Source organism: Pseudoliparis swirei, chromosome 7 (assembly GCF_029220125.1).
Source record: "Pseudoliparis swirei isolate HS2019 ecotype Mariana Trench chromosome 7, NWPU_hadal_v1, whole genome shotgun sequence".
In the NCBI taxonomy this organism is placed as follows: domain Eukaryota; kingdom Metazoa; phylum Chordata; class Actinopteri; order Perciformes; family Liparidae; genus Pseudoliparis; species Pseudoliparis swirei.
In genome coordinates, this window is record NC_079394.1 from 30,420,019 (window position 1) to 30,447,779 (window position 27,761).

Sequence of the window (27,761 nt, forward strand, 5' to 3'; positions counted from 1 at the left end):
TATCCTCAGAGTATTATATTACAGACACGCCATTGTTAGTCCACTTCACCCAATGTTGTGTTTTTAAATATGTGTGTCACATTGAGGTGTGACGCGTCGAGTGGTAGCGGTCACGTGACTCGTGGCATATGACGTCCAGCCGTCGGTGTAGAGTTAGCTCGTCTGCTTCGTGTAACTTCACTAGCTAACAGACGCAGGATGGATTTCAACGTGAAGAAGTTAGCCTCCGGGGCCGGGCTGTTCTTCACGCGAGCCGTCCAGGTAACACACACCTGCCGCCTGGTACCGACGCTATAGCCAACGCTTAATTCGCTGTTTGACAGCCAGCTGTTCCTGGCGCTGCAGGCTCCCGGTAACGTGAGCGCGTCTTAGCTCGAGCTAACGGAGAGCTCCGGATGGCGCATGCAGCTCGGTGGAGGCCGAGCGGGACCCGTCTAACGGCTGGACGGGACGTGGTGTTTAAGGCCAAGCGGAGCGTGAACGCATCACATGACTCTTGGCTAAGAAGCGGAGCTAATTGTGATCCACGAATTAATTTAGCGTGACATGCAAGAGCGTGACGCAGCGGGTGACGTCACGCCACGCCACGCCACGCCATCGCGTTCATTCGCTATAGATGTGTACCTGCGTGTGTGCGTAACTGTGCGACTGTGTGTATGTGACCGTGTGCTTGACTGTGTGTTACTGTCTGTGTGTGCATGTGCATATGACTCTGTTACTGTGTGTATGTGCATATGACTGTGTGCATATGACTGTATGTGCATATGACTGTGCATATGACTGTGTGCATATGACTGTGTGCATATGACTCTGTTACTGTGTGTATGTGCATATGACTGTGTGCATATGACTGTGTATGTGCATATGACTGTGTGCATATGACTGTGTATGTGCATATGACTGTGCATATGACTGTGTGCATATGACTCTGTTACTGTGTGTATGTGCATATGACTGTGTGCATATGACTGTATGTGCATATGACTGTGCATATGACTGTGTGCATATGACTGTGTGCATATGACTGTGTGCATATGACTGTGTGCATATGACTGTATATGACTGTGTATGTGCATATGACTGTGTGCATATGACTGTGTGCATATGACTGTGTATGACTGTGTGTATGTGCATATGACTGTGTGCATATGACTGTGTACATATGACTGTGTATGTGCATATGACTGTGCATATGACTGTGTGTGCATATGACTGTGTGTGCATATGACTGTATGTGCATATGACTGTGTGTATGTGCATATGACTGCATATGACTGTGTATGTGCATATGACTGTGTGTATGTGCATATGACTGTGTATATGTGCATATGACTGTGTATGTGCATATGACTGTGTGTGCATATGACTGTGTGCATATGACTGTGTATATGACTGTGTGTGCATATGACTGTGCATATGACTGTGTGTGTGCATATGACTGTGCATATGACTGTGTGTATGTGCATATGACTGTGTATGTGCATATGACTGTGTGCATATGACTGTGCATATGACTGTGTATGTGCATATGACTGTGTGTATGTGCATATGACTGTGCATATGACTGTGTGTATGTGCATATGACTGTGTGCTATGATATGACTGTATGTGCATATGACTGTGCATATGACTGTGTATATGACTGTGTGCTATGATATGACTGTGTGTATGTGCATATGACTGTGTGCTATGATATGACTGTATGTGCATATGACTGTGTGTGTGCATATGACTGTGCATATGACTGTGTGCTATGATATGACTGTGTATATGCATATGACTGTGTGTGTGCATATGACTGTATGTGCATATGACTGTGTGTGTGTGTGCATATGACTGTGTGTGTGTGCATATGACTGTGTGTATGTGCATATGACTGTGTGCATATGATTGTGTGTATGTGCATATGACTGTGTGTGTGTGTGTGTGTGTGTGTAGTTCACCGAGGAGAAGCTGGGCCAGGCGGAGAAGACGGAGCTTGACGCTCACTTTGAGAACCTGCTGAGCCGAGCCGACTGCACCAAGCTGTGGACGGAGAAGATCTACCGGCAGACGGAGGCGCTGCTGCAGCCCAACCCGAGTACTGTGTTCATGTGTTCTCACCCAGCATGCATCACTGCATCACATGACGTCATCATGCATGCTCACTCATCATTAATGCTATAACACTTATGATTTAGGTTATTTTAACAGTTTATTGTTGCACACATTTTACACATGACAGTTACATATATATATATATGAAATGGCTATTCTAAAGTTGTAACTGATGTCTTTAATGTTTACAAATAATTTGGTAAACATGAACACATTAATTGTAGTATAACATTTTATAATCTGCAACAATAAACTGTTTATAAATAGTTTACGATACTAATTGCATCTTAATTATCATTATCTCTAGTGATATATTTAACATTTATTAATATGACAAAATAATGATAAATAAGCCTCGCGTGTGTTTATTGACAGTCTAATGATTTCCAAATTTAATAAGCTGATGTTTATGAATGATGGTTATTATATAGTGTTGCCATATTAGCCAAGGTTATTGATTAAAAAAATTAAAAGAGATACATTGTCAGATATTTGCCAATTAAACCCATACATTGTATTAATAATGAAACTAAAACAATGTAACCAGTACATTGTATCAATAAGTAAACCAATACAATGTAACCAGTACATTGTATCAATAAGTAAACCAATACAATGTAACCAGTACATTATATCAATAATGAAAGTATAGATTACCTGCATCTATAAATGTGCTGTAGTAAAACAGTTCACCCATGTCTAATTAATAAAGTAACTTATCTAACGAGATGACTTAGTAAAGTCACCTTTCTGATAATATTACTGATGTTATGAGCTTTAAAAATGACTTAACGTTATGAAGTCATCAATGTTTCTTCAAATGGAGTTTGAGTTTAAACAAAAGTGTTCAATGCATTTTTCTTAAATAGTCAAAGTTTTATGTTTCCTCTCCGTCAGCCTTCATCGTCTTTGACTTCAACTGTGTCTCATGTCTCTTGTGTGTTTGTTGTGGGTCACAAACAAAACGGGTAAAAAGTGCTTCAAATGACGACAAATTAAATGCAAATTATTTGGTAGTTAAGACAAACAAACCCCCGATCCCTCATGTAACCGCAGAAAGGCAATAGGTCATTTGTATGAGCGTGACCTTGGATTCAGAGAGGTCATCTTATGCTTTACAATGGAGACGAGGGAGCTCTAACTTGTGACTTTCTGATTCCTCATGCTACAGTCGATCACACTGGTGAGTATTCTGCCTCCTCCGGCGCCGAGCTCTGGAAACCCTCATGACTCGTGATGAGGACTTGATGAATTCCCTCAGTAAACATTGTAACATGAGTTCATGTCTCAGTCTCGAGTCTCAAGTCTTCTTCTATACAGCATGATGTCATCATTTAGTACATTATGGTCATTTAGAGTCAAACGGACCATAAAGCAGGGGACGCTTTAGGGGCGGGGCTACAGGGTGACTGACAGGTCTCGACCAGGTACATCATTATTTACAAAACATTACATTGTAACTCGTTGAAGACTGGATCCCATCCCGTGGTGGCTTTAGCCCCATTAATACAAAGTTAATTCAAGTTATGCTTTGGGCTTTAAGCCCCGCCTTTTAGCTCTGTCTTCAGTGTCCATTGGTTCATGAGAACAACAACTGTGTTTCTCCTGCGAGGCTCTACTCCGTGACTGCAGGTCCACGAGTCGCTCAATTATACATGAGGAACAAAACAAGCCATGAATTATCAAGTATGAGCTCTCACAGAGCAGCGCTCTGACACGGAGGAGGAGGAGGAGGAGGAGCGCTCGGGAACGGACTCGAAGCTCTTTAACACGACATCATTCACCCATTCACACACTGGTGGGAGGAGCTACCATGTAAAGAACCACTTGATGGGAGGAGCTACCATGTAGGGTACCACCTGATGGGAGGAGCTACCATGTAGGGTACCACCTGATGGGAGGAGCTACCATGTAAGGTACCACCTGATGGGAGGAGCTACCATGTAGGGTACCACCTGATGGGAGGAGCTACCATGTCAGGTACCACCTGATGGGAGGCGCTACCATGTAAGGTAGCACCTCCCATCAGGACTAACTAACATTCACACACCGTAGACGTGACACATGTATGTGTATAATTCCTATTCAATCAACATGAGTGATGAAGTTCTTCTTCCTTCCACTTCCTGAACTCTTCCTCTTCAGGTGCCAGGATTGAAGAGTTCCTCTATGAGAAGCTGGACAGGAAGGTCCCGTCCAGGATGACCAACGGAGAGCTGCTGGGTCAGAACATGCTGGATGCAGCCAGGGAGTTTGGTCCTGGAACTCCTTATGGTAAGAATGCATTAAGATGTGTGTGTGTTGTGGTGTTGTGTCCTGATGTAGAGCATCAGGTGTGCTGCAGCAGGGAGGTGAACGGTCTTTGCGTCCTGCAGGCAGCACGTTGATCGAGGTGGGCGAGTGCGAGCGGCGGCTCGGAGCAGCGGAGCGCGAGTTCCTCCAGAGCGCCGCCATCGGCTTCCTCACCCCACTCAGGAACTTCCTGGAGGGAGACTGGAGGACCATCTCAGTGAGTCTGACCCCCGACACTCAAGATCATCCAGAGCACAGAAATATAACTTCACAACAAAATGTGAACACTTTTCATGCGAGTAGATCCCATAAGCAAAGTCAACGTACAGAATAAATATATTTATAATGTTATGAACCAGACACGAGGCCGTTAGATGTTCAGGCGTTTGTGGGACGTCCTCAACAAGTATAAAGAACTAGTGGTTAGTTCTTCATGGTGGATGAAGGAGATGAGAACTGTTTCCACGGAGTAAAGCCACAGAGATAAGCCCCGCCCCCTCTAAGCCCCGAATGATGCGAAAGCCACAAAGTCGAGCGAGTAAACTCACGCAAGTTTTTGGTATGAACGCAGCATAAGAGTGATGCCATATTACGAAATAAAGGAAGTAGCTAGTACCTAAAGTCATTATTGTGGTGGCGTCTGGGGTGTTGGTCGTGGTGGTGGCCGGGGTGGTGGTCATGGTCGGGGTGGCGTCTGGGGTGGTCGTGGTCGGGGTGGTGCTGGCGGTCGGGGTCCGGGTGGTGGTCATGGTCGGGGTGGCGTCTGGGGTGGTCGTGGTTTGGTTTGTGGTCTGGGTGGTGTCTGGGGTGGTGGTTGGGGTGGTCGTGGTCGGGGTGGTGCTGGCGGTCGGGGTCCGGGTGGTGGTCGTGGTCCGGGTGGTGCTGGTCGTGGTGGTCAGGGTGCTGGTGGTGCTGCTGGTGGTGCTGCTGGTGGTCGTGGCCGCTCTGGCTCTCAGCTCGCCGTCTCGCGGTCTGTGTTCCAGAAAGAAAGACGTCTTCTGGAGAACCTGCGCCTGGACCTGGACGCCTGTAAAACCCGCCTGAAGAAGGCCAAGCTGGCCGAGGCCAAGGCCGGGGTGAGTGCCGGTCCTCCCGACCCACAATGCATCACAGCTCTCGCTGGCCGTGACTAACTGTCTGTGTACACCTTTGCAGTGCGATGGTGAAGTGAGTATCAAACGTCCTCAAGACTTTCACATATTGGGGACTTTTTCCCGTCTCGTTGCTTTGATCACATTTAAGCCTTTTCAGGAATTGGTGACAATAAATTAAAAATGATCGATTTTCAAAGCGATGGACTGGAAAAACACGTTTGACCCAAAGTCGACTGTAGGAAGCAGGAATCTGAAACCGTGGCTCAATAAACAATATGATGGGAAATGATCACAAAATACTGACATTATATTCAACTATTAACTCATTCATGAATGTCTCTTAAACGTTACTATTCCAATATAAACTAAAACTTTCTATGACTAGTTAATATATTTTTTCTAAAGTGATTAAAGCTCAAATTTTTTACATTTTGATCATGCATTTGCTATATATATATATATATATATATTAATCCACACATTAGATTAAATTACTAATTCTAAATTAATGTAATATAAATAAAATATTGTATCGCTAATCACATTAGATTAAAGCACAATATCAATATTTGAGATTTTTATCATCATTTGCTATATATATATATCATTTATTTATATATATATTATAGATAATTGGTGACCATTACATTTGATTCCTTCGCACCAAAACATGAAACTTAAGTATTATCATTATTAACTTTACCTTTTTGAGATGCATTGAGCTCAATAATAAACTTCCTTTTAAGAGTTTATGGACAAACTCATGAACCCAACTGAGTTTCATGAAGCTTCTGAAATCTGTTGAAACCCGACGAAGAGGAGCAGACCGAGAACAACGTTTCGTCTTCGCTTGTATTATTTAATATTTAATGGCTCCATTAATCTGGAGCTTGAGTAAAGGAAGAGTCATCGTGAGTGACGTTGGCGACCAGCTTGCTTATCTATTTTATTTGCGATATGCTCGCATCAACACAATGTGGTTTAAACTATGATTCACTGAACAGACGAGTAACGGCTCGGCTTACTGAGAGCAGGATTTAAATCTAGATTTACCAAACCCTCCAAATAGAGCTCATCTTAGATATTAATTAATATAATATAGGATAAGTTATTAAATACAGAATGACGTCAGGGCGGAAATACTCAAACTAGAAGAAACCATTCTTCCTTTCTTCTCTGGGTGATGTGTGTTTTGGATAAGTTCTACATGATATTGTTTTGCCAGCAGGTGGTTGTGCAGCTCTGTCAGCGCAACACTGTCGTGTGTGTGTACTGTTGTGTGTGTGTGATGATGCAACTCTGTTTCCACTCGAGTACTAATGACATCATCGTCCTGAAATATAAACAATAATGGCTCCAGTTTCACTGGTTCTGTGATCAAGTCTGACTTTGAAGAGTCAGACTTGTCGTCTGCATGTCGGCATGTGCACGCTCAACTCACAGAGATGAGTCATAGTTTCAGTGGATGTTGCATCACCTCTCTGCGCCTCGTTTCATCATCAGACGCGCCTCATGCTGCAATGCACCGCTCCCATTGGTCGAGAGAACTCTGGAGCTCAACACTGACTTTACTGAAAATACACAAGCTCGTAATCTCTTTCTTTTAAACTGTAGGAACCTCTTGAATAGAGGTTGATCACATGATTCACTACATTATTAACTTATTCATTTAGAACTTAATAATATATATATGTTTTGTATTTATTTTTTGGTCATATAAAAATGACAAAAATAATATATATATATATGTCCAAAAAAATAATTATATATTGGTTTGTATTAATGTCTCATATATATATATATTAGAGCTGTCAATCGATTAAAAAAAATTAACTAATTAATTGCACATTTTGAAATTGCGATTAATTAATCGCGATTAATCGCAATTAAAAGTTAAAAGTTCATTCTTTTTAAAGACAAAACTTCACACAGAGCTGTGTTTTCAAAGAGGCTCCTACATATACAGTGCCAGCGAGGTATTTAATATCGTGGATGATAAATTGTTTCTTCAGTGAAACATCAGATTAGTAAAAAAAGAAGAAGTATATTGAGACCCCATTGGTCCTGTCATCTTTAACATTGAACACAGCAGAACCAGTGGCCTTGATAACTGACTGACATTCAAATATGTCACGTTAACCCTCTGGAGGCTGGGCTCATTTTATACATTTTACAACAAACAAACAAAAATTCACCGTTTAACCCTTGTGTTGCCTTCGGGTCATTTTGACCCGAATCAATATTACACCCTCCTGCCGCCTTCGGGTTAATTTGACCCCATTCAATGTTTAATGTCGGTGTTCTTTCGGTAGTCAACAAACAAACATAAAGTGCCTCACACTTAAACTTGGAAAACAATATTAATTCTAATAATTTTCTGGAGGTTTTAATTGCTGGCGTCAAATTGAACCCAAAGGGTAAAATATGTTAGTAAATATAAAGGTAACAGGAGGGTGAAACATTGAATCGGGTCAAAATGACCCAAAGGCGGGGGGAGGGTTAAATATTTAATCGGGTCAAAATGACCCGAAGGCAACACAAGGGTTAAAAGTGTTTCCCTTCTTTTTAAAGACAAAACTTCACACAGAGCTGTGTTTTCAAAGAGGCTCCTACCTATAAAGTGCCAGCGAGGTATTTAATATCGTGGATGATCAATTGTTTCTTCAGTGAAACATCAGATTAGTAAAAAAAATGAGGTATATTGAGACCCCATTGGCAGTGGCGTGTCCAGACCTTTTTGACTGGGGTGGCCCAAGTGGGGAACTGACTTATGTAGGGGTGGCATGAAGTACGAGTGCACATCGGGGCGGGGGGCACGGAATAGCATTAATTTACCATTTTTGTCTCTACTATCCATATCTACTTTAATTACTTTATAGTGTCTTACATTCCTGTGTTTAAAGTTTAATTTAAAAGATAAACAGACCTACCAATCTCAACAGAGTGACACCATACAAATGTAATATAAAACTTCCATACTTTATTCTTTAACAACTTGTACAGTACTGTATATACAAAAGAAAATGCACATTCTCAGAGTAAGTGCCAACAAACTTAAAATAAAGTAATAATGCCAACAATATTGAAAACGGTCACAGTATAAAGTAAAGTGCCAATAAAATAAATACAATTGAAAACTGTCACAGTATAAAGTAAAGTGCCAACAAAAAAAACAGCCCAGATACATTTAAAACAGTTGAATTCTCCTGTTCTTGTGTTGGCTTGCAAACAGTTTTATAAAGTCATCCATGTTCAATGCCTTAGCTCTTCTTGACTCAATGCTTAGCACACCTAAATGGCTTAGCCTGCTATCTACCATTGTTGTCCTCAAATGGTTTTTAATTAGCTTTAGAGCAGAAAAGCTCCGCTCACAGGCAGCACTGCTGACTGGAAGGGCTACAACTATTTTGCACAGCCTGATGAGCTCACGAAACACCTGATGATACGGTTCTAAAAACACAGTCAAGTCTAGAATGCTTGCCAACTCTCTTGCCCCACTCTCAGCCTTCCTTTTCAAAATTCTCCTAGCCTGGTGAAGCTCATGAGTAAGATCTTCTTGATCACAACCATACATTTCACCCAAGCCAAATACTTGGTTGTCTTGAAGGAATGTACTGCTTTTAGGGTTTAGGCCTGTAAACCCTTCATTATTAAACAGTTAGGTTTTGAGAACCTTCTTTCCAATTCACCAATCATGGAGTCAAGGATGGGGTAGAGTAGTCTCTGTCTGAATGTATCTTTGTCATCATTACCCTTCCGCAGGCCTATAGTACATGTCACATAAGACCCACCAAGTTTGGAGCTAACTTGCGTGATCTCTTCTTCTCACTATTCTCAACAGCTATATTACACTGTTTGGCTGTCTCTACTATGTCATGCCACAGTTGATCACAAAATGTCTCAGTCCTGTACTCCTGAAGTGTATCGTGAAGTGACTCCACCATGTCTACTGCCATAGCTAAATCAACTGAGGGTGATTGTAGCAGGTCAGAAAGCAGCTTTGTGTTTCCGAACAGTTTTCGGAAGGTTGCAAGGAGGGATATGAATGTGAGGTCAATCTGTGCAAGCAAACCTCGAGCATCAGTGGATCTGTCTCTATGATTTTCTTCGCTTATATTTTGAAGGACACACAACACAGCTGGTAACCTATCCATGAAGTTCCTGCAAGCCAATGCTCTACATGCCCATCTTGTGTCACTAAGTTGTTGTAACTCCCTAGGCTGGCCCCCATACATCTCCTTTTGAACATCCAGCCATTTCTGGTGCACATAAGATCCTGACATGTACACATAGAGCTTCTCAAGCAGTGAGAAGAAGCAATCAGCCTCTGGAACTGACTTCACAGTGTCAACTAAGACCAGGTTCAGACAGTGCGCATTACAGTGGACATAAACGCATGTTTAGCCTCTGTCTTAATTCTGGCTGCCACACCTGTGTGTTTGCCACTCATCACTGAGGCCCCATCATAACCTTGTCCAACAAGATTTTCTTTGTACTGAAGGCCATATCTTTCTAAACACTGGATGATCATTTCGCTGAGCCCCTTAGCATCTAGATGTTGGGCATGTTGGAAATCAAGAAAGCTTTCATGCACAGCCCCGTTGTAGTAATACCTAACTACTAATGACAGCTGCTCCTTCTTTTTCAGATCTTTGGTTTCATCAGCAATGACAGAGAATACCACACTCTCCTTCACTTCCTTCACAATCTCATCACGCACCATACTTGCTAAGCACTGCAGAATTTCATTCTGTATGGTATTGCTTGTGTATTTTGCATTGCGTTGTCCCTTCATTTTGGGCTACCATAGGATTGTGTTTAGCGATCATTTCTAGAATTCCTAAGAAATTCCCTTTGTTGTCATATTCTTCCGATTCACGGTGACCTCTTTGTGCTATATTCTGTGTTGCTGTCAAAAGCAGTACATCTGCAACTGTTTTAATGTAACTGCGATTCTCTTCAACTTTCTTTTGTACTCTTTGTTAATCATATCTAAGATAGAAGAATCTGTAAGCAATAGCCTCTTGTGCTCATTCCAAGCAAACATGGCATTAATGTGAGACTCAGATTTCTCATGCAACTTAAAGCCAGCATCTTTGTCGTTGCTTTTTCCAGTGTGAAAAGCCTGATTCTGAGGAGAAAACAGATTCTGGCGCCAGGCAGGGAGAAGTGTCTGCATGCGTAACAGTAGGCTGAATCTTTGCTTTGTGAGTATTCAAGCCAGGAATTGTGGTTAAACCACACTGGATTGAACGCCTCCTCTTCTCACCTTGGAGGTTCTTGGAAAAACCTTTAAGCGAGGCTGAGAGGGACCTGCTGCTCTTGACTGTGAAATATCTGAAAGTGACAAAAGCATGAGAATTGGATCAGTGTCATGTACTTGTTGGGACAGAAGTGCTCATTGGGGCATTAGTACAGATGAAAGAATTGAATTAAGTACAATATATTTCATATGAAATATTAAGGCATACCATGAGGTCCAGGTGGGGCCACAAGGGCTGCTGCATCACCATCCCCACGTGTCACTGCATGGCCTGCAGGTACTGCTGGATGGTTCTCAGTGTCAGTGTCATTGTCAGAGAGTGGCTGACTTGACACACCTGAAGTAATATAGGGATTTTAACAGTTGTATCAATTTATTTGTATGTCAAATTAGTCATATTTAGCTTTTTCACACCTGTATTGTTAAAAATAGGGCTTTGCCCTGAATCTCAGTATAAGCCACTATAAGTATAGCAAAAGTGAAACATCTCAAGTCATAGCAGATAGTTTTATAAAGATGCATACATTACATACCCTGATGTGCAAGTGAAGATGAAGGGCCTTCATCACCAGTATCCTTGTCTGAGTCTACAAAAACACATACGTTGTCACCAGAATGATAATAAAATCAGCCTTTTTGTAAGTAGGCTAAGTGGTATGTTACGCAACCCAGATGACTAAAATGAAATAATGACTATTGCACTTCTACACTAATTGAGAAGTTAGTGTCAACTTTAGTTTCAATGTCTGGCAATTAACCACAATGTCATTGATATTATCAAGGCAATCAAATAAGTGCTTACTAAAGAGAAATCTGGAACTATCAGGATTTTACATACCCATGTGTACAGCTGAAGCTGGAGGCTCCTGCTGTACATCCCTAGCAGAGTCAAGCTGGCTCTCATCCTCAGACTGACTAGCACTGCTGGCTTCTGCTGCTCTGTCCTGCTCTGTTGTTTTGGATTTCTTTCTTTTGAAGAATCCCTGAATGTTCTGATTTCTTTTCATACTGTAATAGTCGCATGTCATGATGCATGTCACTATATCTTGCACAATACATTTAGCCTAATTATGAATGCATGAATGAATGTGACATGCAAAACTTACTCAGGTCTAATGTTACAAAGTTAGAAGAGATACAAGACAGATTTACATACTGTAACGTTAAGTTAGCTAGCGTTAGCATCAGCGTTAGCATTAGCGTTAGCATTAGCGTTAGCGTTAGCATCGTTGACAATAACCAAACAATGATGACGACAGGTTTGCTAGTAAGCTGAGTCAGGAAATAATAAAATAAGATGGGAAAACGTTTTAGCTTTTAAACCATTCACACATGTGTATCAATAAGTCTACTCACATCTTTCAGGAGCTAAGAATCCTGGACAGGTTTGCTGGGCAGCAAGCTGAGTCAGTCGACACTGTCGACAGTCGCGATGATGACAGACCTGCACCACATATCGTGAAAATCAAAAAACGTTTTAGCTTATTACAGTTCAAACTTTTTAAACCACTGACTCATTATGTGTAACTGTTATCAATAATTCTAGCTACTCACATCTTTCAGGAGCGAGTAGCCGCAATCTCTTGATGTCTTCTTGATGTCTTCTTGTCGGTTGAAAATGAAAGTTCGGTAGTCACACAATTCAAACGTTCCCGCCTCCGTGGGCAGATAGCCAATCATAGTTTAGCATATGGGGTGGCACCTGGGGTGGCCAATCAGATTCCAGGGGTAGCACGTGCCACCCCTGGCCACCCCCTAGACACGCCCCTGCCCATTGGTCCTGTCATCTTTAACACTGAACAGCAGAACCAGTGGCCTTGGTAACTGACTGACATTCACATATGTCACGTTCACCCTCTGGAGGCTGGGGGCATTTTATACATTTTACAAAATAAATTAAATTCACCGTTTAAAGTCTTTTGCATGTGACACACCCCCCGTGTTATACATCAAACATTCCAGAACAATCTCAGCTCTGAAATGAGCCTCATTGTCTCGCGCCGTGTTCTCTGGTTCTCTGACTGACAGGCTGCTAAATGAGCCTTACCTGTGAGGTGGGAGGTCCTTTGTGATTTACTGAGTGTTCATTGGTTGTTTTCCCCCGAAATGTTGACAGACAAACGGATTGACCAATCACGGTGAAGGTTTCGTGTGTCGAGTTCTTTCCGCGCCGCGTCACCCGACACGTCGCCCCTCCGTTCCTCTGTGTATCAGAGGGGGAGACGGGAGGAAGGAGAGCAGGAGGAAACCCGACTGATTCATCCACGAGTTAAACAGATTTCTGCTCCTTATTTTCGCGGAGAAATGATTGTTTTAAAAACGGAAACAGTGTCAAATCGTACTGGCGCGGTTTTAAAAAATAAAATAAAAAAAAATAAAAATTGCGTTAATTGCGTTAAAATATTTTAGTGCGTTAAACGCGGCCAAATTAATCGCATAGATTAACGCGTTAACGCTGACAGCCCTAATATATATATACATTATTTTTGGTCATATACATATATTTTGTCATATATATTTTTATTTATTTTTTGTTCATACAAAAATATGACAAAAAATAAATAAATATATATTTATATGACCCAAAAATATATATATATATATTATTATTAGGTTCTAAATGAATAAGTTAATAATGTAGTGAATCATGTGATCAACCTCTAATCAAGAGGTTCCTACAGTTTAAAATAAAGATAATTTCTTGCTCTGCTTTTTGATGTCATTACATTACATTACATGTCATTTAGCAGACACTTTTATCCAAAGCGACTTACAATAAGTGCATTTCAACCTAGAGTACAAACTAAGAACAACAAGATGTAATCTTGTTGTTGTTTCTGTTGTTGCCATGCGTCCTCAATGTGTAAATGTTTAATAACTTTACTGCCTCCCTAGATGGCTCCAGACTTTCAGGAGACCAGACCTCGTAACTACGTGCTGTCGGCCAGCGCCTCTGCGGTAAGGAGACACTCGAGTTTGACTACAGCTGGACATGTTCAACCATCACGACCTTCCCGTCTGACGGGGTCACGACCTTCCAGTCTGACGGGGTCATGACCAGTTGTACCACAAGGCCTTCTGGGAAATCCTAGTTCTAACTTTCTCTCCTTGTGTTGTATGTTTCTCAGCTGTGGAGTGAGGAAGTGGACAAAGTAAGTACGACAATGTTGTCGTTTATAATATGCTTTTAAAAGAAAGACCCTTTAAATATAAGCCGGCAGACATGAGGATGAACCTGTTCATTGATCATGTGGATGAACCTGTTCATTGGTCATGAGGATGAACCTGTTCATTGATCATGTGGATGAACCTGTTCATTGGTCATGAGGATGAACCTGTTCATTGGTCATGAGGATGAACCTGTTCATTGGTCATGAGGATGAACATGTTCATTGGTCATGTGGATGAACCTGTTCATTGGTCATGAGGATGAACCTGTTCATTGGTCATGTGGATGAACCCTGTTCATTGGTCATGTAGATGAACCTGTTCATTGGTCATGAGGATGAACCTGTTCACTGGTCATGTGGATGAACCTGTTCATTGGTCATGAGGATGAACCTGTTCATTGGTCATGTGGATGAACCCTGTTCATTGGTCATGTAGATGAACCTGTTCATTGGTCATGAGGATGAACCTGTTCATTGGTCATGAGGATGAACATGTTCATTGGTCATGAGGATGAACCTGTTCATTGGTCATGTGGATGAACCCTGTTCATTGGTCATGTGGATGAACCTGTTCATTGGTCATGAGGATGAACCTGTTCATTGGTCATGAGGATGAACCCTGGACTTGTGTCACTGAGCCTCTTCCTGTTGTTGTTGTTGTTGTTTCAGGCTGAGCACGAGCTCCGCGTGGCCCAGACCGAGTTCGACCGGCAAACAGAGGTCACACGGCTGCTCCTGGAGGGCATCAGTAGTACACATGTAGGTCAGATACATACACACACACACACACACAGCACAGAGATGAGTCCTTTATCTGCATATGATATGGATTGTTTCCTTCATGACCCCTGTGTTTCCTCTCCTCAGGTGAACTCTTGTTTCCTTCATGACCCCTGTGTTTGCTCTCCTCAGGTGAACCACCTGCGCTGCCTGCATGAGTTTGTGGAGGCCCAGGCTGCGTACCACAAGCAGTGTCACGTCCACATGCAGGGCCTGCAGAAGGAGCTGGGAAGGTGAGTCCTGGTGGAGAGGACCGGTTAGGTTCCATTGCCCTGTGCTGGTCATCTATAATCCCGCTCTGATCCATATGCACCTGGCTGGGGCCATGAACCAGAACAGCAGGTGTGCTTGAGACGCCCAATTAGTCCAGACGAGACCCAACCAGTCCAGACGAGACCCAACCAGTCCAGACGAGACCCAACCAGTCCAGACGAGACCCAACCAGTCCAGACGAGACCCAACCAGTCCAGAAGAGACCCAACCACTCCAGACGAGACCAACCAGTCAAGAAGAGACCCAACCAGTCCAGACGAGACCCAACCAGTCCAGACGAGACCAACCAGTCCAGACGAGACCCAACCAGTCCAGACGAGACCCAACCAGTCCAGACGAGACCCAACCAGTCCAGACGAGACCCAACCAGTCCAGACGAGACCAACCAGTCCAGACGAGACCCACGATGACTCAGCCTCCCGGTGTCTCTGCTGGTTTCCCTCAGGCTTCCCAATGCGAGCTCCACTCAGTCCCCATCCCCCGCCCCGCCGGGCTCGGCCCCCGAGGGCCTCGGCAGCCCCGTGGAGACGGACACGCTGAAGATCGAGGAGGTTCAGGCTCCGGCGACCGGAACCCGCAAGGCCAAAGTCCTCTACGACTACGACGCCGCAGACTCCAGTGAGCTGGCGCTCCTCGCCGATGAGGTGAGAGGTCACCGGGTCACGGCTCGGGGGCCACGGCTATTAGACAGTAATAACACAATTAGGCAATAATAAGACTATCGTCCATAATGTCCACTTCGAGGGTGTAATTATGAAAACCCTTGAGCAGGACATTATTGACCATACAGTGCTTCCTCCAGTACATTATTGCTCTTATAATACGGTTGCGTGCTTCAGCCTGTTCCCCTGTATAATGTGTGTAGTTCCGTTAGCTCAACTGTAGCTTCAGCCTGTTCCCCTGTATAATGTGTGTAGTTCCGTTAGCTCAACTGTAGCTTCAGCCTGTTCCCCTGTATAATGTGTGTAGTTCCGTTAGCTCAACTGTAGCTTCAGCCTGTTCCCTGTATAATGTAGTTCAGCGCCAGTCTGTCCTTTTCTCAGCGATGGTTACATGTGGGGGCGGAGCTGTAGGTCTCCATGTGACAGACTCACTTTGTTCTGATTGGAGGTTCTCCGTGTTGCAGCTCATCACCGTCTACACGGTGCCGGGGATGGACTCTGATTGGCTGGTTGGAGAGAGAGGGAACCAGAAAGGGAAAGTGCCCGTCACATACCTGGAGCTCCTCAGCTAAAGAGCACACACACACACACATGCACACACACATGCATGCACACACACACATGCACACGCACACACACATGCACACACACATGCACACACACATGCATGCACACACACACACACGTGATAACTCCTGAAGTCGTTCCACTGGCCCCTCCCTGTTCCTCCAGTGAGACTGACTCCTCCGCAGCGGTCGTCATGGAGACCTGTTACATGGAGAGAGGTTCACTTTTAGACGTGTTTTCTTTTCATATTTATGACTTTATTTATTGTCCCCCCCGATGCGTCGGGCAGCCGCCCACACGGTCCGCACACGCGTCGCCATTAAAGGAAAAGTGTTGTTACCTGGAAGGTGAGGCGAGCGTCGATGACCTCGTCTCGTGTATGAATGAAAACGCAGGAATCCCCGTCTACTGTCTTCCAAGAACACATCGTTGCATTTCTTGTGTGCTGTCTCTTTAATTCTCCATTACATATGAAACATTAGCTTCCTGAAGAACAATAACGATTAAACAAACAGTCGCCATCGATGCTGACATCTTTGGGAAGCAGAGTTGCCTTAATCACTGCTCATGAGGAATGTTGCTCACAGGGCCCCCCGGTGGAGAGAGGGAGGAACAGTTTACGCGGAATGGATTCATGTCCTTTGTGCCCTTGAGCAACGTGAACTCTCCTAACTGCCTTAAAGCGCCGAGCATGAGCTCCTCACGGCATGCACGACTGAACGCCTCTGAACCGTGTGTTGTTGTTGTTGTTGTTGTCCTCCGTCTCAGTGCTGCATGTGTCGACGAGGTCGTGATGTGGGAGAGTCCACGCATCATAAATGTACCAGCATGCACTGCTTCAGTGAGCGTTGTCCCCTGCAGCGACAGGTGGCCTCGTCTAATAATTCCTAACGCGTCATGTGACTCGCTCTCTTCACACTTCTGGGTGACTCTCTCTCTTTTAGTTTCTATAACTTGTTGTTGTTTACCTCATCTTGTGTTGTTATGTGAGTCGTGTGTTGCCTGCTCCTGAATGAATGACGTGGTCTAATAAAATGTCAGATTCATTTGAAGTCGTGGTCTTTCAAAGCTGATGTGCTTCATGAACTTCTTCTTTACATCCCATAATATCTGATTCTGAGGCAATAATGAGTCTTTGTTACTTAGGAGGCCACGAATCTCAGGTTCTGAATATTAAAGAATCTTTAGGAAAGTCGTGTTAACCAATCAGGGTTGAGTCTGTTTTGCTTCCTCTATCCTAAACGTCCATAAGGAGAGAGGAGAGGAGAGAGGAGCTCAGTGTATCCTAAACGTCCATAAGGTGAGAGGAGCTCAGTGTATCCTAAACGTCCATAAGGAGAGAGGAGAGGAGAGAGGAGCTCAGTGTATCCTAAGCGTCCATAAGGTGAGAGGAGCTCAGTGTATCCTAAACGTCCATAAGGAGAGAGGAGAGGAGAGGGGCTCAGTGTATCCTAAACGTCCATAAGGAGAGAGGAGAGGAGAGAGGAGCTCAGTGTATCCTAAGTGTCCTTAAGGAGAGAGGAGCTCAGTGTATCCTAAGCGTCCATAAGGAGAGAGGAGAGGAGAGAGGAGCTCAGTGTATCCTAAGCGTCCATAAGGAGAGAGAGGAGAGGAGAGAGGAGCTCAGTGTATCCTAAGCGTCCATAAGGAGAGAGGAGAGGAGAGAGGAGCTCAGTGTATCCTAAGCGTCCCCCTCAGCCTCTTAGCCTCTAGCAGCATCTCTAGGTCTCTCCAGGTGAACCTGGTTCAGGTCTCACTATACACCTGAACCACACACACACACGATTTTCCAATAAACTCACACCACCCACACACCTTTTCAACACAGACCTTTCCAGAACAACCGGTGTACGGAGCCGTGGACATTCCTCTCATGATGTCATGGCGTGTGTTTCTGGCTTTGATGAGACCAACAACTGAAATGTGTGTTTACTAACACGCCCGTGTGATGAAACCCATGAGCCTGACACACACACACACACACACACACACACAAACTACATTCATGAGGCTGACTTCACTGCAGCGTGAAGAGGTGTGGCAGCAGGTGAACCTGAGGTCAGAGGTCAGATGTATCGTCATGATCACATGATGCAACACACACAAGTATCTAGACTCGTCTCATAAATATGATTCATAAAGAACCTGAGCTGAAGATCTCCACCGCTTCAGGTCTTCAAGATGTTTTCCATGAAAACTCACACTTTTATTTATCAAATGAGTTGCAAAATGTATAGAAAATATAGTTAAGACATTGACAAGGTTAGAAATAATGATTTGTATTTGAAGTATTAATTTTTTTCTTCAAACTTTGCTTTCGTCAAAGAATGCTCCTTTTGCAGCAATGACAGCATTGCAGACCTTTGGCATTCTAGCTGTTAGTTTGTTGAGGTAATCTGTTGAAATGTCACCCCACGCTTCCTGAAGCACCTCCACAAGTTGGATTGGCTTGATGGGCACTTCTTGAGGACCATACGGTCAAGCTGCTCCCACAACAGCTCAATGGTTGAGATCTGGTGACTGGCCACTCCATTACAGACAGCCAGCTGCCTGCTTCTTCCCTCAAGAGTTCTTGCACAATGTGGAGGTGTGCTTTGGGTCATTATCCTGTTGGAGGAGGACATTGGCTCCAATCAAGCGCTGCCCACAGGGTATGGTATGGCGTTGCAAAATGGAGTGATAGCCTTCCTTATTTAAAATCCCTTTTACCTGGTACAAATCTCCCACTTTCCCAGCACCAAAGCAGCCCCAGACCATCACATGACCTCCACCATGCTTGACAGATGGTGTCAGGCACTCTTCCAGCATCTTTTCACCTGTTCTGTCTCACAAATGTTCTTCTGTGTGATCCAAACACCTCAAACTTGGATTCATCTGTCCAGAACACCTTTTTCCAATCTTCCTCTGTCCAATGCCTGTGTTCTTTTGCCCATACCAATCTTTTCTTTTGATTGGCCAGTCTCAGATATGGCTTTTTCTTTGCCACTCTGCCTAGAAGGCCAGCATCCCGGAGTCGCCTCTTCACTGTCGACGTTGACACTGGCGTTTTGCGGTACCATTTAAAGAAGCTGCCAGTTGAGGACCTGTGAGGCGTCTATTTCTCCAACTAGAGACTCTAATGTACTTGTCTTCTTGCTGAGTTGTGCACCGGGCCTCCCACTTCTTTCTGCTCTGGTTAGAGCCCGTTTGTGCTGTTCTCTGAAGGAGTAATACACACCGCTGGAGGACATTTTCAGTTTCTTTGCAATTTCTATGGAATAGCCTTCATTTCTAAGAACAAGAATAGACTGGCGAGTTTCACATGAAAGTTCTTTTTTCTGGCCATTTTGAGAGTCTTATCGAACCCACAAATGTGATGCTCCAGATAATCAACTAGCTCAAAGGAAGGCCAGTTTTATAGCTTCTCTCATCAGCAAAACAGTTTTCAGCTGTGCTAACATAATTGCACAAGGGTTTTCAAGGGTTTTCTAATCATCCATTAGTCTTCTAAGGCGATTAGCAAACACAATGTACCATTAGAACACTGGAGTGATCGTTGATGGAAATGGGCCTCTATACACCTATGGAGATATTTCATTAGAAACCAGACGTTTCCACCTAGAATAGTCATTTACCACATTAACAATGTATAGAGTGTATTTCTGATTGATTTAATGTTATCTTCGTTGAAAAAACCAATGCTTTTCTTTGAAAAATAAGGACATTTCTAAGTGATCCCAAACTTTTGAACGGTAGTGTATATTTTATATATATGAGTTGGGGAGACGGTTAAGATGATTTATGAGTTAAGATATTAAGAACCGCCTTTAAGACATCGTGGATTTTCTGCTCATGAGTTTAATTAGTTTCTGTTGTGCAAATAAAGAAAGTGAAGTGACTAGAGAGTTCACATGTTCACGGCTGAAGGAAGGACAGAGTTTGGTGTTTTGTTATTTATGTTTTTATTTTACAAACTCTGTACAACACACACACACACACACACACACACAGTGTGCACCCCACCAACGAAGAGAATAAATAACCAGATTCGTCTCTCGTGGTGATCGTGAGTCTCTGGAGCAGCTGAGAGTCAGACAACAAGAACATCAACACAGCAGGGGTCTGGTCCCAGTAGAACCCACCAGACCCACAGGACCTGGACTCTGACCCACAGGACCTGGACTCTGACCCGCAGGACCTGGACTCTGACCCACAGGACCTGGACTCTGACCCGCAGGACCTGGACTCTGACCTGCAGTCAGGCGGACACGAGGAGCTCGGCGCCAAAGAACACCTTAGACTCCGCCTCCACGATGAGGTGGGGGTGTGAGGATGACACGTGCAGCTCGCCGAGCTCCTCCAGGGAGAAGAGGCCGGCCGTGTACAGGGTCTTGCTCCACTGGGTCAGGCTGCAGCTCACAGAGTCCACCGAGGACAGCAGGGCCACGGGGGTCCGGTAGTGGTCCCGGACCAGGAGCACGGAGTTGGAGAGCCTCAGCTGCTCGTCACACTCCGTGTCGGCCCGGCTCTCGTAGGTGATCTGCAGGAAGACCCGGTACACGCCCCCCCGGGGCACCAGGAGGCTCCCGTTGGAGTAGAGGAACCCCCCGTGGCAGAAGGCCTGCCCGTCGTCCTGCTCCCAGTCCAGGTACCGCCCATGGAGGTTTTTCCCTCGAGGAGCTATGAGGAGGAGAGGAGGAGGTTAAAAAACTCCTGTTCACTTCATATGACATGAAATGGGCACGCTTTCAAGGGAAAGGCGGGGCTTATTCTCTTGTATATGTAAATCTATATATATATATAAATCTATTTATATATATATATTTCAATATGTAAATATATACATAAATATATTTAAATAGGCAAATATCTATTTAAATATGTAAATATATACACACATATATGTATATATATAAACATAAATATATATATATACACACACATGTATATATACACACACATATAAATAGATATGTGTGTGTATATATATATATAGGAAGGGCCCTGCCCTGGTACCTGTGAGCATGGCACTTGGGTTCCTCTGGTCTTCCTGCCGTCGGGAGTCGACGCCTACGAGACAGATTCAAAGTGTTGGACACGTCAATGATTCACTGACCTGAGATCAGCAGAACATGGACGAGGTATTTACCTGATGAGTGTCTGGACGGCTGCATCACCGGCTGCAGGAAACACACACAACCATCACAACGTGTACAGATACGATTAACTGTTGCTAACACATGTTGTGTTGGTATTTTAATAGTTACATGACAATGAATATGAAAACAGAATGTAAACATACAGCTATGGTAATATCACACTGATGCTGCTCACTCTGAGACATGGAGAGGTCACATCTTGAAACACAATGTCCCTGGACTGAGCCTGAAGCCCCGAGCAGCTTAAGTTGGTCATTATATACACTACCGTATCAAATCAATCAATCAACATTTATTACAGACTTAAAGTTTAGATAGTACAAAACATTAAAATATAATAAAATACATACAAAACCACAAGTAAAAAACACAAACAAGTTTGAGGTCACGTATAAATGTCCTTATTTTTCAAAGCACTGTTTTTATCAATGAAGATAACATTTAATTAATTATAAATACTCTCTCTACATAGTTAATGTGGAAAATGACTGTATATATAAATAAATACAGGAATAAATAAATATAAGTTATACCTAAACAGGACATCATTAAATAAATATATTTCTACATTTAAGGACACATAAATGTCACACATAAATAAATGAAGAAATACGTGTGGACACATAAAGAGAGACCTAGATAAATGAAGAACTACAGACATATAGAAATAGATTTATTTAATGATGTTCTGTTTAGGTATAACTAATATTTATTCCTGTATTTATTCATTTATTTAAGCATTTTTTTATTCAAGTATTTATTTATTTATACATTTATTTAAACATTTATTTATGTATTCATGTATGTATTTTTTCCATTTAAGCATTTATTTATTTATTCCTGTATTTATTTATACATTTATTTAAGCATTTATATATTTATTCTAGTATTTATTTAAGCATTTATATATTTATTCTAGTATTTATTTATGTATACATTCATTTAAGCATTTATTTATTTATTCCTGTATTTATTTATACATTTATTTTCGCATTTATGTATTTGTACATTGTGTACGTATATATATATAATAATAATACTATAGCAGCCCTGCTATGAGGCGTTACCTGGCTGTCCGCTGGCCGGCGGCCTCCTCCATACGCCCCGGTGAAGAGTAGAGCCAGCGCCCCGCAGAGCAGCAGCAGCAGCGCGGCCGCGACGGCCCGAGCCCGCCGCTCACTCTGGAGCAGCAGGCGGATCAACGCGTCGTCTCCCCCCCGGAGGAGCCCCGCTTCCCCCCGGGCGCAGCAGCAGCTGGCGCGGCCCTCTTCCTCCATGTCGCGCGGTCCCGCTGACGGAGCAGCCCGCCATCGCTCCTTATGAGCGCGCGGCTCGCCCACGTGAAACCCGCGCGCGCGAGGAACTTAAACCGAGACTCATTCCCGGTGAGACCGGAACACGAACTTCCTCTTCCTGCGGTTATCTCTCCGGAGAGGACGAGCCCACACCTAGAACACCTAGAACACAGATAACACAGATAACACCTACCTAGAATAGGGCCTACAATGGAACACCTAGAACACAGAGAACACAAATAACATCTAGAACACCAAGAACACAAAACACAGAAACCTTTAGAACTCTAAACCTTTAGAACTCTGTAAACCTTTAGAACTCTAGACCTTTAGAACTCTGTAAACCTTTAGAACTCTAGACCTTTAGAACGATAAACCTTTAGAACTCTAAACCTTTAGAACTCTAGACCTTTAGAACTCTGGAAACCTTTAGAACGATAGACCTTTAGAACTCTAAACCTTTAATATCTAGACCTTTAGAACTCTGTAAACCTTTAGAACTCTAGACCTTTAGAACTCTAGACCTTTAATCTCTAGACCTTTAGAACTCTGTAAACCTTTAGAACTCTGTAAACCTTTAGAACTCTAGACCTTTAGAACTCTAAACCTTTAATATCTAGACCTTTAGAATTTTGTAAACCTTTAATCTCTAGACCTTTAGAACCTGGGTTCTGTCATGACTCTGAACAGAACATGTTGAGGATGACTCATGTTCATGTTGACAGGACCAGATTCACTGATCTGGGATCAGGGTCCAACCAGCTGGAGGAACCGGAAGTGGGTCAACAGGAGAACTCAGGTTCTGTTCATGAGTCCGTGGGCCAGGAGGAGAGGCTCCCCAAGGAGGTTCATTCTGATTGTTCTCTTCTTAATAAAGTGACACGCGGAGTTTCCTCTCCAACAGAAGCCACGCCCAGAAACTGTGACATCATACATCGAGCTCAGCACTGGAGACACCAAGGAGTGTGTGTGGGAGAGAGAGAGAGAGAGAGAGTGTTAGGTTTTGGATCATGTGTTTTCAATTTGTATTCAAGAATGTAAGCCCTATGAATTATTGTTTACTCCACAGGGTTGTAATTATTAGAAGAAGATTAATAATTACAATCATATTATTGCTGTGATGTTTATTCTATATCGGTCACTCTGAGAGCAAAAAGGTTCTCGGGTCACATCGGGTTAATGAGCAGACACAGGAACAAAGGTTTGTTTCAATTCTCACCCAATACCCATCGACACCTCACACAGGAATGTCGGGTCGTAAAGCTCATACGGAAGAGACCCCATCTGTGTTGTGTAAATGACTTCAGCTGTGTTGTGTAAATGACTTGCTTCAATAAAAGGACTGTCGGAGGAGAACTGAGCCAGAGTGTTTTGGGTGAGTGCAGGAGGCACAGCTCAGGACATTCTCCTTGGCAGCAAGTAAAACTATGAGCCCGAGTCTGTCATCTGTGGTCATTGGAGTTGGTCTGGTAATTCAACTAGCGGGGCTTTATCTTTAAGGTGAAAACCCCACATTAATTGGTCTTTCGAGCCGGATCCCAATACATTGTCAACGGAAAAGAGGGAGGGGAAGACACGCCGAAGTCTGTCGACAGCCAGGGTCTTAGCCGATCTTGTCAAAGTCCCGGGACGTGAATTCGTGGCCGGGCCGGTGTCTTTATTGTCCAACCTCCTTCTTTCCTGAGACGATTGACGGGATCCAGATCCAACCAGTGACTTCAGATAACAGGTAAGGAACGGTTTCTCCACCGAAAGGAGGTTTGAGAGAGGTTTATCCACCTAAAGGAAAAGTGAGATTCTCCACCGAAAGGAGGTGTGAGAGAGGTTTATCCACCTAAAGGAAAAGTGAGATTCTCCACCGAAAGGAGGTGTGAGAGAGGTTTATCCACCTAAAGGAAAAGTGAGATTCTCCACCCAAAGGAGGTTTGAGAAAGGTTTATCCACCTAAAGGAAAAGTGAGATTCTCCACCCAAAGGAGGTTTGAGAAAGGTTTATCCACCTAAAGGACGGAGGTTTCTCCACCCAAAGGAGGTTTGATAGTGGTTCTGTAGGTCTGTGCTCCATGTGTGTGCTGGATGTCTGAGTCTGTGCAAGTGAAGTCCTCCAGGTGAAAGTGTGTAGGAGTCCGGAGGCGTTTCCTGACTCGTTAACAGGGATGCTGAGTGCGAGAGGTCTGTGAAAGGTTTCTTGATATTAATCAAGCAGACCGAGTGCGAACTCTCCGTGAAAAGCTCCAGTGATTAATTGAGTGAAGCAAAGACTCATTAACATATAAGACTGAGTGCGGGATGATTTACACTCCCAGTGAAAAGCTTTATGGGTAATTGAGCAATTTTTGTGTGACAGGGAGAAGTCTCGTGGCCACTGAGCAGTGTGAGTGTGTTTGTTGCTTTGGAGTACAGACTGAGATATAGGCTATGTAATATATATTGTAATTCTTGTGTGAAACATCATAGCCAATAGAGGGACTAAATAGAGTTGAAACATAAACTGAAGAAATACCACCACATAATTGTGAATGAATGTCGAATGCCAGTGAATGAAAGTTGAATGCAAGTGATTGAATACTTTTGATAAAATTGTTGATGACAGCCTCGCTGTGCTCAGCTGCGCGCCGAGTCACAATACAGAGAGCAGCCCTGCAGGACAGTGACTGAAGAATTATTTTGAGGATAACTATTAATTAGTAGAGGGTGCGACCATCTTTTACTTTTTGAAATGTTGTTTTAAATAAATGCATTCATTTGCTGCAGCTTTATGAGGTGTGAGGGTTGTTGTTAATGTGCGTTTGACCCTTGTTTAACATGTCCGCCATTGACAGAATTCTTACATTGCCGCAGCTTTTCAACATCATTGACTAATTACTGCAGATCATGGGTCCCAGATCATGCCACCTTAACACAACCATTGTTGGACACAATCTACACTGACGACATGACCATGACAAGGAAGATACAATGGACACCAGCGGCAGATAATGCTTTCGAGGCTACGAAACGTTGCCTCGTGGGCTCATCTGTCCTGGCATTACCCGAGTATGACAAACCATTAGAACAGTATCCTGTGATGACCTATGAGAAGACTGTAGTGGGTGAGAAAGGGTCCCCAGAAGAGGGGGACGACACCGCTTATTTGAACATTGGGAAAACCTATTAGACCCAACCCCGTTTTAAAATTGACCAAAGTAGTTCACACCTATCAGGTGTGAAAAGGGGGATTTGTAGAAATAGATTAACAGAAAATAGGTCATATATAGATACTTTAGAATTATAGTGCAACACTGAGCACATTGGCCCTGTGTTGACCCCCCTCCCTCACACACACACACACACACACACACACACACACACGCTACTGACTAACCTTTTAAAAGTAAACTTGTGCTCCCAGCCAGCTTGTACAACACAGCTGGCTATTTGAGTCATGGGCCATGCCATGTCTCAACAGGAGGGATGGTACGGATGATAAATATGCACTTCCATACATACAATTAAACTAAATTTTCAAAAAACTTTTGTAGTATGTTGCAGACAGAATGCACAAGGAATGTGTGTCTCTGGTTGAAACATAGATGAGAATTACGCTAACTCCACAGGGGGTGTCACCTCTTGAAATAGTGATAGGGAGGCAGTTTAGACTGCCAATTATTGACGCTATAAGAGAGGTAGATGAGGCGGGGGCGGAGCACACACTAGCTGACTGGATGAGCCGTCTTTTTAAAAACAATGAGATCGCTCGAACAAATAACATCTCTGCCAGACATCTCGGCTAGACATCTCTGCTCCCCTCCAGAACACCCGTGTGGAGCCAGACGACCAGGTCCTCATCAAGGTGGTGAAAAGAAAACATTGGCACCATCCATGCTGGGAAGGTCCATTCACCGTCTTGCTGACCACTCCAACGGCGTTAAAAATTGCAGAGCGGAACACCTGGATACATCAGAGCCACTGCAAGAAGGTAATACCTCTCCAGGCAGACAACGGGTAGTGGTGTGAAGTCCGGTTACAAAGGGCGGTGGTTCGTTTAGGACCCACTAATCTCAACCCGGTGAAGAAATCAACTGAGCCACATCCATTAGGAAAATGCTTGGTGAGGTGTTACTTGCAGTAGCCACAGTTGCTGCGACCCTAGAGGTCAGAGGACTGCTGAACTCTGACGAACTGCATTCAAGGCAGAAAAGATGGACACATCTGAAAAACGACCCCTGGGGTCGGGACAGCGAAGAAGAAAAACAACCACGGCTGAAGAATAAATGTTTTTTTGTATATGCATATGGGAAAACAAATTGCTGTATGTGTTCTGTGTTGCTTACTTCCTCTGACCAGGTGACCTCCATGGCAAAGTGATGAGCAGATTGCAGGCTAAATGTTTTTCATCCATGGCAGGGGGAGGTTACGATATCACCCCCCACGCTCCAGGTTTGAGAAATGGGATATGTGAAGCCGAATTTTGGGTAAACTGGAACCATACTGTTAGAGGGAAATCTTTTCCACAACAGCTGATCATGCGAGGCAAGGAGCAACATCCAATGTGTACAACATGTTAACCAGGTCTGAATATGAGAAAAACACAGTACAAAGCTAAAAATAAAAACAGGAGGGAATGTTAGGTTTTGGATCATGTGTTTTCAATTTGTATTCAAGAATGTAAGCCCTATGAATTATTGTTTACTCCACAGGGTTGTAATTATTAGAAGAAGATTAATAATTACAATCATATTATTGCTGTGATGTTTATTCTATATCGGTCACTCTGAGAGCAAAAGTTTCCAGGGTCACATCGGGTTAATGAGCAGACACAGGAACAAAGGTTTGTTTCAATTCTCACCCAATACCCATCGACACCTCACACAGGAATGTCGGGTCGTAAAGCTCATACGGAAGAGACCCCAGCTGTGTTGTGTAAATGACTTCAGCTGTGTTGTGTAAATGACTTGCTTCAATAAAAGGACTGTCGGAGGAGAACTGAGCCAGAGTGTTTTGGGTGAGTGCAGGAGGCACAGCTCAGGACATTCTCCTTGGCAGCAAGTAAAACTATGAGCCCGAGTGTCATCTGTGGTCATTGGAGTTGGTCTGGTAATTCAACTAGCGGGGCTTTATCTTTAAGGTGAAAACCCCACAGAGAGTGAGT

At 43.6% G+C, this 27,761-nt stretch overlaps 2 protein-coding genes and 1 long non-coding RNA gene across 5 annotated transcripts; 1 reads left to right on the forward strand and 2 right to left on the reverse strand.

Annotated features, from left to right (window-relative positions):
* The first annotated feature begins 125 nt into the window (after positions 1 to 125).
* sh3glb2a (SH3-domain GRB2-like endophilin B2a) lies at positions 126 to 17,250 on the forward strand. Of its 2 annotated transcripts, XM_056419999.1 has the most exons (12): positions 126 to 261; positions 1,939 to 2,080; positions 4,243 to 4,371; positions 4,473 to 4,606; positions 5,373 to 5,465; positions 5,545 to 5,556; positions 13,642 to 13,704; positions 13,875 to 13,898; positions 14,586 to 14,675; positions 14,829 to 14,929; positions 15,415 to 15,613; positions 16,096 to 17,250. In XM_056419999.1, exons 1-12 carry the CDS (start codon positions 199 to 201, stop codon positions 16,201 to 16,203), a joined length of 1,158 nt encoding a protein of 385 aa, XP_056275974.1. In that variant the 5' UTR covers positions 126 to 198; the 3' UTR covers positions 16,204 to 17,250. The 2 variants fall into 2 exon arrangements, with proteins under 2 accessions (XP_056275974.1, XP_056275975.1); XM_056420000.1 differs by lacking the exon at positions 5,545 to 5,556.
* LOC130197359 (uncharacterized) lies at positions 10,781 to 12,116 on the reverse strand. Of its 2 annotated transcripts, XR_008832431.1 has the most exons (4): positions 11,585 to 12,116; positions 11,280 to 11,333; positions 10,955 to 11,083; positions 10,781 to 10,820 (listed from the first exon to the last, which is right to left on the reverse strand). It is a non-coding gene; the product is annotated as an uncharacterized LOC130197359 (long non-coding RNA). The 2 variants fall into 2 exon arrangements; XR_008832430.1 differs by lacking the exon at positions 10,781 to 10,820 and having other exon boundaries at positions 10,827 to 11,083.
* A 2,865-nt stretch (positions 17,251 to 20,115) lies between the features above and the next one.
* LOC130196859 (lymphotoxin-alpha-like) lies at positions 20,116 to 22,967 on the reverse strand. The gene is made up of 4 exons (XM_056419246.1): positions 22,404 to 22,967; positions 21,327 to 21,357; positions 21,194 to 21,247; positions 20,116 to 20,857 (listed from the first exon to the last, which is right to left on the reverse strand). Exons 1-4 carry the CDS (start codon positions 22,611 to 22,613, stop codon positions 20,436 to 20,438), a joined length of 717 nt encoding a protein of 238 aa, XP_056275221.1. The 5' UTR covers positions 22,614 to 22,967; the 3' UTR covers positions 20,116 to 20,435.
* Positions 22,968 to 27,761: the final 4,794 nt, after the last annotated feature.

Bases quoted from the DNA above. Each gene is read 5' to 3' on its own strand.
- sh3glb2a (XM_056419999.1), top strand. From the start codon at position 199: ATGGATTTCAACGTGAAGAAGTTAGCCTCCGGGGCCGGGCTGTTCTTC. The intron at 262-1,938 runs GTAACACACACC...GTGTGTGTGTAG, and splicing joins TCTTCACGCGAGCCGTCCAG to TTCACCGAGGAGAAGCTGGG. The intron at 13,899-14,585 runs GTAAGTACGACA...TTGTTGTTTCAG, and splicing joins GGAGTGAGGAAGTGGACAAA to GCTGAGCACGAGCTCCGCGT.
- LOC130196859 (XM_056419246.1), bottom strand. From the start codon at position 22,613: ATGGAGGAAGAGGGCCGCGCCAGCTGCTGCTGCGCCCGGGGGGAAGCG. The intron at 21,358-22,403 runs GTAACGCCTCAT...TGTTTCCTGCAG, and splicing joins GCCGGCCAGCGGACAGCCAG to CCGGTGATGCAGCCGTCCAG. The intron at 21,248-21,326 runs GTAAATACCTCG...TCTGTCTCGTAG, and splicing joins GCCGTCCAGACACTCATCAG to GCGTCGACTCCCGACGGCAG.